This window comes from Nelumbo nucifera, chromosome 4 (genome assembly GCF_055504915.1).
Source record: "Nelumbo nucifera cultivar China Antique chromosome 4, China Antique-T2T, whole genome shotgun sequence".
In the NCBI taxonomy this organism is placed as follows: domain Eukaryota; kingdom Viridiplantae; phylum Streptophyta; class Magnoliopsida; order Proteales; family Nelumbonaceae; genus Nelumbo; species Nelumbo nucifera.
In genome coordinates this window covers 95,327,148-95,341,578 of record NC_142652.1, presented here as the reverse complement: position 1 = coordinate 95,341,578, position 14,431 = coordinate 95,327,148, and the positions used below count along the sequence as shown (strand labels likewise).

Here is a 14,431-nt window from a genome sequence, read left to right as displayed (position 1 = left end):
TGCTACTACATTCCCTTCCTTGATCTCTAATGGCCCCTCCAATTCCAGATGGGTCTGGTTTGCCTTCACTGCTCCCATCAAAATTTAATTTCAGAAAACCTTCAATGGGAGGTGCCCAATTCACATGTATCTTATCCTTCTATACTGAACTAGAAGCCACTGAATACCAGTTCCTCCAAATATCATCAAAGGATAACTGTCGAAACAAATCCAAGATTAAGAGCCAATGTATAACCATGGTCATTACAGTCATAATTTGTTGTTTGCTTCTCTCTCTTGGAAGATTCTAGCATTTCTTTCTTCCCATAAAGTCCAAATAACTGCTGCTCTAGTACACCTTCACATTATACACACACACACACTTATGGAGATCCCTTTTTTTTGAAGCCTGATAGGCAAATTTCATTAATAAATGCTCATATTACAAAGTAAAAACAATCAGCAAGAAAAGTGAAAATACAACACTGGAAAAGTGCACTAAATTTGCCTAGCAAAGGAGGTAACCATGAGCACTGGGAGAGGACAGCTTGAGAAAACCTCTACAAATTATTTATGTTCACTTATGCAGGATGCATTAGCTATGTGATTTAGAGATTAAAACTTGAATTTTCTTCTATTGGAATGATGATAGAAAAGGACATGAGACATATAACCTAAATAGAGATTATCCCATCAAAATGCATCTAGAGATGAATTACAATGCAAATAGTGATCAATGCTTAAAAAAAAACAAAAAAGTGAAGCTTTTGAATAAATTAAAAGTTCTACAAATAATATTAAACATTAAAAGAAACAGTATGTAGTGAAGATGGGTCAAATGGCCCATAGCCCACAGTTATGCTTTATATCTTGTCTGTTAGTTAATGGGCCTTTTTTCTTATGGGCCTGTAGAGGTGTAAAGTGCCATGCCGAGCCAGCATGGCTCGGCTTGTGGGCAGCCCGCGCAAAGTGTGGGCCGTGCCGTGCTGCCCCGCGGGCCGTCGCGAGCCGTGCCGCCCTCCCTGGTGAAAATTTTGGGGGTGGGCCTGGCACAGCCCACGGCCCGGGCCCGTGCCGTGCTGTGCCATGCCGCGGGCCGGGCTGGCCCATGGGCTGAGCCTTGGGCCAGGTTGGGCCGTGTATCGGGCCAAAGCTACTTATTTAAAAAAAAATAGACAAAAAACTTAAAATTTTAATTTTATATGAATTTTGTGTATAAAAATGCTTATATATGCAATAATTAAATAAATTAGTATAATAAAATTAAAAAAATATTTATTTTATTAATACATTATATACTATATGTTATTATATAATTATTATTTATATAATAATATATAACTATATATAAAATATATATGGGCTGTGTCGAGCCGTGCAGGCCCGTGGACCTAAAACCCCAGGCCCAGCACGGCCCATGGACCGTCATGCTGGGCCACGCCGGGCTGCAAGCAGCACGGCCCAATTTACACCTCTATGGACTTGTTTAGTATTAGCTTTATTTTGTCTTATTTTAATCAGCCAACCACCCCACTAAGGGCTTACTTGTAATTTACTGTTATTTAGTGATTAACTAAATTAATGAAAAGATTAGGGAAGGGAGAGAGTACGAATAACTCATCTCTTTCATCCCTTTTTCTTCCATCGCCTTCTTCTCTTCTCTTCTCTCTTGTTGTCTTCTCTTCTCTTTTCTTTTCTCTTCTCCTCTCTTTATCAGTTTTGTTTATTTTGGGGGTTGTTTTCTTCTTGGTATCAGAGTGGGCTCCTCTTTTCTTCTTTTTTCTTTTTCTTTTAATCCCATACACAATGTGTATAGAGAACTGAATCATTGATTGAAGAAGATATTCAGCCCAGTTGGAAGTGGTTTCTAGGAGAAAAGAAGATATTCTATTTACTCTTCAAAACAGGTATTTGAAATTTTGCCTAAAACCCTAGACAACTGGAGATTTCTGATTGTGGGTCCCACAAGAAGTTTCACTTTGGTGCTCAGTGGTTGAAGGGGTCCTTTGTAGTTTTCTTGAAGATCAATCCAAGTAGAGATTGATTCTGTGAAGTCTACAAGGAGCGGTTGCCAGTTCTCAGTTTCTGGCTGTGATAAGATTACCTTGGCTGATGGCTCTCTTGCTCCTATCTTTGGCAAGGGAGTCATCAAGGCCACCGACTCCCTTTCACTTACTTAAGCCCTTCATGTCCCTAAGTTGCACACTAATTTGATGTCAGTGAGCAACCTAACCAAATCATTAAACTGCAGTATAACATTTTTTTCCCTTCTTACTGTGTTTTTCAGGACCTAAAGTCTCAGAAAGTAATTGGGAGTGGCCATGAGGCGAATGGAATATATCTACTAGATACTCCTAGACAAAGCCAATGACAGCCTGAGAGAGTTGCTTTTGGGTCTTCTTCTTCAAAGTCGTTTAGTCGTATTATGTTATGTCATTTACATTTGGGTCATTTATCCTTTTCTGCTTTGAGTCATGTATTTCCAAAATTGTTCAAAGGAATAAATATGTCCTGTCTTCATTGTGAGTCGTGTGAGTTATCAATACATTGTAGAAATACTTATTCCTTAAGTAATAAAAGATCAAATTTTCCTTTTCCATATTGTGCAATCCAATGTGTGGGGGTCATACCACTTACCTTCTATGTGTGGCTATTTATATTTTATCTTGTTCATTGGCGATTTTTCTCGATATACCTGGTTATTTTTTATGAGATCTTGTGATGAGGTTCCCAAACTTGTGAAACAATTCCATGAATTTGTTCTTATCCAGTTTGATATAAGAATCAAGATATTTCAATCCGACAATGCAAAATAATATTTTGAGAAAAACCTCACTTCGTATCTCACTGACTTTGGAGTTATCCACCAAAGCTCTTGTGTTCATACTCCATAATAAAATGAAGTAGCTAAGAGGAAGAATCGTCATGTAATTGAAGTTGCAAGGAGCATTTTGTTTGCTTCACATGTTCCTACAAAGTTTTGGGGGATGTTGTTCTCACAGCAACATACCTAATCAATCATATGCCATCTAGAGTCTTGGGTTTTAAGTCTCCTTTTAATCCTATTTATCCAAATAAGGAGATATTTTCTCTTCCCCCTTCGAGTCTTTGGCTGTACCTGCTATGTACAAATTTCTAGTACACAAAGACATAAGTTTGAACCAAAGGCATGTAAATGCATCTTCCTTGGTTATGCCTCCACACAAAAGGGTTATTGCTGCTTTGATCCTAGTAGTGGTACTCGTTTTGCCTCAATGGATGTCACTTTTGCTGATTCTACTCCCTTCTGTGGTTCATCTCCGGGGAAGCATCATTCACAGGGAGAGTAGTCTTCACAGTTGTTTGCACTCCCCCTTTCGGTTCCTATTGAGTCTTCTTCTGTTGAGTTCAGAGGGGAACACTCATCCTCCAGTCCCTCCACTATTCTTGTTCCTCCACCATTACCTCCTCATCCTCCTACTATTCACAAGTGGTACCAACGGCAAAGGGCCAAGAGTGAGCAAATTGTTTCTCCTACATCACATGAGTCTCCCACACTTCTAGTTGCTGAAGAGACAACAAGTGCTGAGGTCACACCCTTGCAGCTTCCCTTTCCAAACTAGATGCCCCTATTGCCATAAGCAAAGGTAAACGGAAATGTACTGCACATTGCATTTCTAAACATCTTTCTTATAGTCTTATTTCTTTTTTTTTTTTGTTAATTGAAAGAAATTTATTTCAGCAATGATATATAGTACAATGTCCCCAAGGAGAGGCACGAGATGCAACCTCTCTAAGATAGTTAAGTACAACTTTCCAATATAATAGAACAAGTTACAATGTAGCACAAAAAAGATCTTCCCTGAAAACCCCCTGTTTGGCCAAAGAATCAGCCATAGTATTAGCTGATATGCTTACCCATTTTACCTCAACTCTCATATTACTAGTTAACCACTTTTCTTTTTTGATGAGGTCTTTGTAGCCCCAAATGGTAGCATCCAGGTTTAGAAGCCACCTTGTTACTATTAAGTCCTTAAGTTTGCTGGACTGGGAGCAGGTTATTAAGATACTCCCAAACACAGATTATTAATAATAATAATAATAATAATACTAAAGAAAAAGGGCTTTCTTATAAGCCCAGACAATCTTATTGATGGGCTGAAACTTTTTAGTAAAGAAAGGGGCCTACAATCTGGTTTAGTGAACAACAGGCCTCATGTTAATTGGACTTGTTTGTAATTCAATAAGCATTTAATGGGCCTACAGTAGAGCCCATTTAATGGAACAACAGGCTCTAAAAGAATAAATCCATATTAATTAATTTATTGTGAGGTGTCCCACTTATTTACAAGGGGATGCAACTTGTCTTATTCTAACAAGAAGGCTATTTTCCCTCCTTTAACCACTTGGAGTGGGGGACACATGTCACCCTAGGGGAGAGAGTTATTTTCCCTCCTCTAACCACTTTAAATGGGGGGACACATGCCATCCTAGGGGAGAGAGTTTTCTTCTCCCTCCTTAACCCACTAAGTGGGGGGACACTTGTCATCTTAAGAAGGAAGAGTTTTCTTTTCCCTCCTTAACCCATTTTAAGTGAGGTGACACTTGACACTCTAAGAAGAGGAGTGGGGAGTTACTTAACCACCTCCCTTCTCTATATAAACCCTTCTCCTACAAGGAGAAGGGGCTAATGCCATTTTTGTTGGCTAATTCTATTCAGTTGATAAAATTTACAGCAACAAGAGATAAACCAAAAGAGAAAGAAGAGAAAATTGTGGTGTGGAAGAAAAGGGAGAAGAGGAGAAAGAAGAAGGTAGGGATTGCAGTATTCCTCCTCCACCTCTTCATTATGATACTCCTACAACTTCCTCTATTAGACTTATCTCTTTCCTTATACTCCTTTTACACACTTTCCTTCTTTGTTGTTATGATTTCCTTTTTCTTCTTCTCCTTGTCTCATTTTAATCATATGTGAGGGAGACAACCATCTACAACCTTGTTCATGAAACTTGGTTGATTATGGTTCCTCACAACCTATTAACCTATGTGTGAAGGGAAAAACCATCTACAACCTTGTTCATGAAACTTGGTTGATTATGGTTCCTCATACCATGATAAATGCACATAACCACAATTTAAAGGCCTTTGCAGCATTATTGATGAAATATGACTTTTTATGATACCTATTTACTTGTTATGTATAAAAGTTTGTTTATTTATTTGCTTGTTTTCTCTCAAACAAAGAGGGAATATATACCAGAATTTTCAAAGGAAAATTTTGTAGAAAAATAATATTTAGTTTAGTCTCTATTCATTGGTACTTGAATCAGAATCAAAAGGTTTTCTCTACCCCTAGCAGAGATGTAATTAAGGGAATATCTACGTGATTTCTCGAATGGGGATTACCCAAATAACAAAAAAAAAACCTAGTTATTAGTCTAATTGGGTGAATTATGCTCCACCCCAAGCTGGTTAGCGATCTGAATTCCTTGTACAACAACTAGTTTTTCCACCTTTGTAGAGTCCCCCACTCCCACCTGTCCTGAGAGGAGATGATGTTGCTATCCTTATTCCTCAAGACACCCCCCCATACCTGAAGGCCCAGGGTTACCTTGGTTGCTCCCATCAAAATTTAACTTGATGACACCTTCTAGAGGCGGATCCCATTCTAACAAACTTCTATTTTTCTTTGTAGAAGTATTAGCTATTACTAACCAATTTCTCCTTCATATTATTCATTTCTTTCCTTTGTTTCTTCTCACCCTATACCCAGGTCTATATCAAAAGCACTCTCTACCCCATAATGAAGGTATGCTATGAGAACCGAGATAGAGGCACTACACAAGAATGATACATGGAAAGTGGTTGATTTGCCTAAAGGGAAGGAGATAGTGGGTTGTAAATGGGTTTATACCATCAAATATCATGTTAATGGTTCAATTGAGAGGTACAAAACCCGGTTGGTTGCAAAAGGTTATAAATAGACGTATGGGATTGACTACTTGGAGACCTTTGCCCCTGTTGCAAAAGGTACAAAACCCCTATTGCAAAAGCTCATACAGATTGGCCCCTCCATCAGCTAGACGTGAAAAATACCTTCTTGAATGGAGAATTACATGAGGAGGAGGTTTATATGTCTCTCCCACCAGGGATGTATGGGCCAAATATGCAGGGTAAGGTGTGTAAGTTGAAAAGTCTCTCTATGGGCTCAAACAGTCACCTAGAGTCTAGTTTGAGAAGTTCACAGCTGCCCTTGTTACATTTGGTTGCCAACAAACACAGTCTAATCATATCCTCTTTATGAAGAGGAGAGGTTCATTAGTAGTATACCTTATAGTCTATGTGGATGACATTGTGGGGACTGGCACTAATGTGACAGGGATTGATAACGTTAAAGCATTCCTCAATGCAGAGTTTGAGATCAAAGATCTAGGGGAATTGAGGTATTTCTTGGGAATCAAAGTGGCTCGGTCTAATGAGAGCATTTTCATATCTCAACACAAGTATGTACTTGACTTTTTTCACTGAAACAAGTAAATTGGGAGCAAGACCAGTAGCTACCCCTATTGATACAAGTCACAAGCTTTCTGCTTCCGATGGAGAACTGTTAAAGGATAGGGGAGTGTTTCAGAGGTTGCTAGGGAAACTGTTGTATTTATGTATGACTCGTCCTAACATTGCATATGTTGTAAGTAGCATTAGCCAGTTCATGCATGCACTTAGAGATACATATGGCAATAGCAGAGAGGATTTTATGTTACTTGAAGAGTACTCCAGGGAAAGATATTCCTTTTGCTAAGCATGAACTGAAAGCCTATACAGATGCTGACTAGGCAGGTAACATTGATGATAGGAGGTCAACTTCGGGGTATTGTAGTATGGTTGTAGGTAATATTGTTTCTTGGAGGAGCAAGAAACAATCAGTGGTTGCTAGATCTTCAACTAAGGTAAAGTACAAAGTTATGGCCCATAGAATTTCTGAATTGCTATGGCTACGGTCCTTGATGGAGGAATTGGGTGTTGCATATGACAAGACACTGATGCTGTACTGCATTGCTCACAACCCTATACAACATTATAAAACAAAGCATATTGAAATTGATAGGCATTTCATCAAAGAAAGAGTGGCTACTAGAGAAGTTTGTCTACCTCATTGCATCTGAAAAACAGTTAGCCGATGTTCTTACTAAAGGAGTCTCTAAGGCGAAGCTACAACATGATACAAGCAAAGTGGGCATGATTGACATCTATGCTCAGCTTGAGGGGGAGTGTAGTGAAGATGGGCCAAATGGCCCATAATCCACAGTTAGGATTTATATTTTGTCGGCTAGTTAATGGGCCTGTTTAGTATTAGCTTTATTGTCTTTTTTAATCAGTCAGCCACCCCACTAAGGGCTTACTTGTAATTTACTGTTATTTAGTGATTAACCAAATTAATTAAAAGATTAGGGAAGGGAGAGAGTACGAACAACTCATCTCTTTCATCCCTTTCTCTTCCATTGTCTTCTTCTTCTTCTCTTCTCTCTTCTCTCTTCTCTCTTCTCTCTTCTCTCTTTACTAGTTTTGTTTATTTTGGGGGCTGTTTTCTTCTCAATAGAAAATAACTAATATTACAGGACCACAGAAAACCAAGGATACAAAATTCTTGAATAAGTGTAAACTATAAGTACGAAATGAATGACAGCACTTTAGGACAATGAAACCAACCAAAGACCCAAGATTACCTGAACCAAAGAAAAAAATGAAAGTAAATAAACATACCATAAAAGGACTGACATGTAATGGTTTTGCCACTAAATCTGAGTCTGGGTTGAAAATAAATGACACCCTTTCACCCCATGGTGTATTTGTTACCTAAAAGTAAAACAGAAATAATCAGTGAGCAAATATTACTAGCTTTACAGAACAAAGTCTTATTAAATAGAAATTGTCAGTAAGTGAAAAAACATTATTAATAGTAATTATAAACAGTTCCTTTCATCAGTAAAATAATGCTTATACAAGCAAACTTATTCTCCTTTTACATTATACGATTGAGTACACGTGTACCAACATAAAGAGATAAATGATGCTCCTATACCTTATACTAACTCCTCACCCAGAATTTAAAAAGAAAAAATCTAAAAGAAAAACCATTCAAACATTGAACTGCCTATTGAAGGAAAAATAACCAAATTATCTAGCAAACCTAAACCTACTAGATAGCCCAAGTTATGAAATAAATCTAAACCACAGCTAGAAAAGGAAAGCCATTAGCAGTCTGGGAAAAATACCTACTCATAACAAGCAGATAAAACAGTTGGTAAGAAATTTTAGTTGCACCAAAAACATGTGCCCAGTTAACGAGTCCAGGCATCAACTTGTTAGACAGTTGTATGCCCTTAGCTTCAATCAGAAATATGTACATTATGAATTTATTGTAAATGAATAAAGTACACATTTGATTCATGTTCCTGTGGTGTGTTTCTGTGTAATACCCTTAAATTGGACACTTAATGAGACTTGTGTTAGTTTAGAATGTTCACAGCCATTGGGTAAATCTGGGGAGACTGACACTGGTGTGCTGCCAACTGTTGGGGTGGCTTCAGCTACCAGGGTGAGACCCGAAGCACATGCAGTGTAGGATTAATAGAAACTTTGAACCGGACCAGATTTCCAGTATTGTCCTAGACCTTGGAGATAGATGGGCAAAACTGGAAAATTACACCTAACCCCTAGACTCGATTATGATACTACACTAGGTGTCGGATTGGGTTGTCTTTGATGTACCAATCAGTGAGATCCTTAGCGGGGGTCAAAACCTGGGTATGTTGGGACAGTCCGAGAATTCATCTGAGTGGGTGATCATAGTGACAGGATCAGCCCCTTTGTCGGACAAAGGTAATGATCGGGGATGCACTCTCTCTGATGGAAACCAAGACTGCCGGCAGCCGATTTCAATTGTTGAGATTTTATTTTGCAAAATATAATTATATAAAGATATATATATGTTATGGTTTCGAAATGATTTGCAAAAGGTTTTAATTCCCGGGATCCATGTAAGCAGAGAGTGCAACACTGTTCCTTGCAGTCAAGGGAGAGGTCCTCCCTTGTCGGGCAATGTTTGATCATTATGGGCTGAGAGGTTAAGTGTAAGACCATTGAGGATAATACCTGATGAGCTAATCTTGCATCTGCCCACAATCCCTGGGTGTTACAATGTGGCTTGGCCCAGGGACCACTTAGGGTAAGTGTTGGGCCCATAGAGCCCATAAGATGGGTTTCAGGGGGTGCACTGTCCATAACAGTGTATTCGGCCAGGCCTTGTAACAAAGGCTGGGCTGAACCCATGTGGCTGATGTGTAGATCAATGTTTGGGTCCCACGCCATACAAGGAAGCCCAACTGGGCAGCAGTTTGGAAGGCTAAGTGAGTACATAACCTTAAATGGGCCTTAAGCCCATTTCGAACTGGGCTGATTTGATCAGTCAATTAAAGGGGGCGAATTCTGAGATGAATCAGCTGATAGGATTGGGCCTAGACCCCATCCACTTAGAGAGTCCAAGATCTAAATAAGATTTAGATCTGGAAGCCTCCTAATTAGATTAGGAGATGGCTGATCTGATCTGCAGATAAGATAAGGGTTCTCCCTTATCACTTAAAGGGACTTCTAATCCAAATATATATTGGATCAGCAGCTCCTAATAGGATTAGGAGCTGATCCCTTTAAATCTATAAAAGGAGGAGGGGGCGGCAGCCTTTATATATGCAACCTAACACTCTTGTCTTCAGAGCTGAAATCACAGAAGAGAGATTTTTGCAACCTCTACAAAATCTCTCTTGTCGCCTCCTTCTTGCCGCCACCATTACCATTAGTTCAATCTCCAGTTCTTGGGAGAAATCAAGATCTGATCTTGATACCAATCTTTTGGGAAAAGATTGATTGGAATTGTACTCACAAACCATCTAGTTGATTCTTGCAAAGGGTCAAGTTCTTTTGAAGAACATTGCTAATTCTACTCCATCCTGCACTGCGCCATCTTCAGTGGGAGCAGTCTTTGGATCCTTCCTTGGGCGTGAACACCTCCATTGGGAGATACTAATTCTCCGTATCAGGTATATCCTCCCTCTTGCTCCTTTTGGTTCAGATCTGGTTTGGTTCATGGTTCAAGATTGATCCTTGAAAAATATGTTTTTCTAAAATAGGGAATTCGATTCCCTGCAAAGATGGGAGAAATTTTTTGAAATTCGCCCAGTCCATTCTGCAAGACTTGGGCGTCCATGTGACGGATATCCCATCCTTCAAGTGGTATCAGAGTCAGGTTCAAATCTTGAATCAATTTAATTCAGATTTGAACCTGCGCAAATGGGCAGAAAGTGTTCTACCCAATTTGCGCAAATAAGTGTTTTTGGGAATTTACTCCCAAAATTATGGGCGAATAATCTGAAATTAAATTTTATATAAATCTGATTATTGTTTAGAATAGTTCTTTATGATTTTATTGATTTATGGGTTGTTCGTACAAGAGGAGATCGAATTCTTGGTTTGCGCAAGGAACCTGCAAGATTTGCAGTTTCTTGATTTACTCATTACATTTGGTCTGTAAATATTTTTTTTTATTTTTTTAGACTCAATGTATTAGGTATTCGATCTGATGTAATTATAATAGAAATTAGGTTTTCTATTTTTTTTTTTGATCGAAGATGGCGGCGCAAGGAAGGAGATTTCGCAGATGGGACATTCGCTACCTGCGATTTGCAGTTTGTGAAACTGCATTCTATGATCTAACCTCTGTTTTGCATGATGGATTGTACGAACAGCCCTAGATTGACTGATTTTTGTTTCATCAGTTCTTTAATTTCAGATTATTTTTTTGAATTAAAGACCAAACCTTAGACCCATTCGAACCAAGATTGGTTCAAATTGTTTGGACCGAATCTAGGGTTCGATCAAGGCTGAATATCAGCCCTATTTTTTTTAATGGGCCTAAGGATTGATAATTAATTGGATATTTAATTCGGCCCAACCTGTAAGGCCCAGTTTTAAATTGTTAAAACTGCCAAAAAACCACTTCAAAGGATAAAGCTATATGGGCCGAACTAGGTAACCCTAATTCAGCCCATATACCTAGATGATATTAATTGTTAATATTATGGATTAAAATGGGCTTCAAATGGGTTTTTACAGATAATTAATTGATTGGATCAATTCCTCCCTACATGTGATGTATGGATGTGTGATGTGCTACGTTCATGGGCCATAAGTGCTTAGCCCATGCAGATTCGATAGTGGCTCTTGCGCACACCATGGCTGAATGCACATCATTGCCAAGGTGTCCCCTAAGGTCATTGGATGACCTCCCTCAATGGTGGACCCCAAACCTCCTGAAGAGGTTACGTGCGGAACCCTAGCCGATTTAGGCCCACCAAAATCTGGCTTTATGAAAGTCAGTGAGAGCCACTTTGGTTTGACCTAAAATAAACTAGGGCGTAATTCTTGTTCCCTCCAGTAAATATGAGTGCACGTGATAGGGAGATTCATATGATGAACTCTCTAAAGGCCTTCCATCATTAGCATGAGGATGGGTCCTTCAGTAATGAGGAAACGCACCAGAAAATGGGCTATCCATTTGCTGATGGGCTTGTCCAAGTGTTTCATAAGATGATAGCGGCGTCATAGACCGATGTGGGAGGGGCTTCACCAAAAAATGGGAACTCTCTCACGAATATGATGGGTGAGCACTCACTGGACAGAAAGGTTTACCTGAAAACGGCTCTGAACCTTGTCTGACAGAGGCCAAAGGGAAAACTCATATAATGAGTGGATATGATCCTTTACAGAAAGGTGGTGGGGTTTTGCAGCTGAAACAGTTGGTTCCATGCACCCTATGTGGTTTCCCACATTTCCAGAGACAAGTCGCTGTCTCCGTCCCTAAGAAGGAGGGAAAACTCAGAGATGAACAAATGGGAATGGAACATAGATTAAAATCCATGTCTGTGATATGGACATGAATCAAATAAGGTTGTGGACTGATATTTGCTGTTTTATCAGAAAATGGCAAACGGACAATTTGCAAAGCTTCTTGACGACAACAAGCTTAAGGGCCCAAACTATCTCGACTGGTACCGTAACCTAATGCTGGTTTTAACATCTGAAAAATTGGACAAGGTAGTCAAGTCTCCTGCCCCGGAGCGTTCGGGTGATAGGGCTTCTGAAGCCCGTAAGAGAGAATTCCAAGATTGGGAGGATAAAAACTCCCTAGCCCGCTGCTATGTCGTTGCTTCTTTGGACAACTCAATACAGAGACAGTTCGATCAGATCGAACTCGCTAAGGACATATTGGACAGTCTGAAAACAATGTACGAAGAGCAGAATCGTTCTACTCGGCAGAAGGTCTTGAAAATGTTCATGACCGCTCAAATGTCCAAGGGGCAGAAAGTTCACGACCATTGTCTTCGGATGATGGGATACATTAACGAGCTGGAAGCCCTTGGATCCGGGCTAGATCTTGGTACTCAAGTGGATGCCATTCTGAACTCCTTGCCCTCTTCCTTCAATAAGTTCATATTAAACTACAATATGAACAAGCTGAATGTCAGCGTCCAAGAGCTCAGCAATATGTTGCAAAGGGCCGAGGACTTACTTAAGAAGGATGAGCCTGTGGTGATGCTTGTTGAAACTAACAAAACGGGCAAGAAAAAGAGGAAGGCAAAGAAGTCTCAGAAGAAGACTACCAAGCCCAAGAAGCAGAAAAAGGACAGGACAGCAGATGCATGCCACTTCTGCAAACAAACCGGCCACTGGAAGAGGAACTGTCCTCAGTACCTGGAATCCAAGAAAGGTAATTTCGAATCTTGTGTCACAGAAACCAACTTATTGGTGGCTTCTGCTTCCTGGTGTATTGACTCCGGGGCTTCAACTCATGCGTGTAACTCACTGTAGGGGTTCAAGGTAAGCAGAAGGCTGAATGATGGAGAAGTGATGCTCTACTTGGGGACTTCTACAAACGTTGCAGCTACGGCAATAGGCACCATAGAATTAAAATTTAGAGAAGGAAATATTGTATTTAAAAATTGTCTTTTTGTGCAAAATCTAAGAAGAAATTTGATTTCTGTCTCAAAACTGTGTGCGGATGGATATTCTGTCTTTTTCAGTAATACGATTACTATTAAAAGAAACAATAAATTCATCGCATATGGGGAACTGGAGAACGGTCTCTATGTTCTACATCCTTCTCTAGAAACTAACATAGCCGAAACTACGTCGGCTGAAATCCCCAAGAAAAGAGCACGTGATACAATTAATCCCACGTGCCTGTGGCATTACAGACTTGGCCATATCGGTATTGACCGAATCACAAGACTGGTAAAGGATGATCCTTTGGATTTTCTAACTGTAGAAGATCTTCCCACTTGTGAGCCTTGCCTTCAGGGTAAGATGACAAAGAGGCCATTTAACGGTAAGCCTGAAAGATGTACAGGCACGCTTGACCTTATACATACTGATGTATGTGGTCCCCTGAGTGTTAGAACCCGTAACCAGCACGTGTATTTCATTACATTCACCGATGACTATTCTCAGTATGGTTACGTGTACCTAATGAGACATAAGTCTAAATCCTTTGAAAAGTTCAAAGAGTTCAAACAAGAGATCGATAAACAGTTAGGGAGAGAAATTAAGTCCCTTCGATCAGATCGAGGCGGCGAATATCTCTCTGACGAATTCAGGGACTACTTAAGGTAAACGGGATAGTATCACAGTTAACTCCTGCTACACCATAACTTAACGGTGTTTCAGAGAGGAGGAATAGGACCCTATTAGATATGGTCCGGTCACTTCTCATCAATTCAGAGTTACCCATATCTTTTTGGGGATACGCATTAGAAACTGCGATATACGTGCTGAACCGGGTTCCAACCAAATCGGTTCCTAAGACTCCCTATGAGCTTTGGACCGGAAAGAAACCAAGTATACGACACTTGAAGATTTGGGGTTGTCCGGCTCACGTTAAAAGAATGAATCCGGACAAATTGGAATCCAAGACCAGCCGTTGCCTATTCGTAGGCTACCCAAAGGGCTCAGTGGGCTACTTATTCTATGATCCAAGTGAGCAGAAGGTGTTCTGTAGTCGGAATGCACAATTCTTGGAAAATGACTACATCCTAGACAATCTTCGTCAGGAAATTGTTCTTGATGAGGAGAGCTCAGATGCCCGGGTGTCCAGGCCACCGGTCCGTTTTGGTTACGATCAGGATAGTTACCTGGTTGAAACCTTGACTAGTGAAGAGGATCCCATGACTTATACGGAAGCTATGTTGGACATAGACTCCCTTAAATGGGTAGATGCCATGAGAGTTGAGATGGACTCAATGGAGACCAATGGAGTCTGGACTCTAGTGGATCCGCCCTCTAGGGTAAAAGCAATTGGTTGCAAATGGATCTACAAGAGAAAGAAGAGCCCCGATGGCAGGGTTGAGACCTATAAAGCTCGTCT

At 40.0% G+C, this 14,431-nt stretch overlaps 1 protein-coding gene across 4 annotated transcripts in view; it reads right to left on the bottom strand.

The window, feature by feature from the left end:
• LOC104610858 (DUF1365 family protein) overlaps positions 1-14,431 on the bottom strand; it is a 74,423-nt gene that overhangs the window by 27,411 nt on the left and 32,581 nt on the right. For all 4 annotated transcript variants that reach the window (XM_088904235.1, XM_088904233.1, XM_088904234.1 and 1 more), the window contains exon 3: positions 7,720-7,812. In XM_088904235.1, coding sequence (XP_088760361.1) covers positions 7,720-7,812 — 93 coding nt within the window. The remainder of the gene's footprint in view (positions 1-7,719; positions 7,813-14,431) is intronic.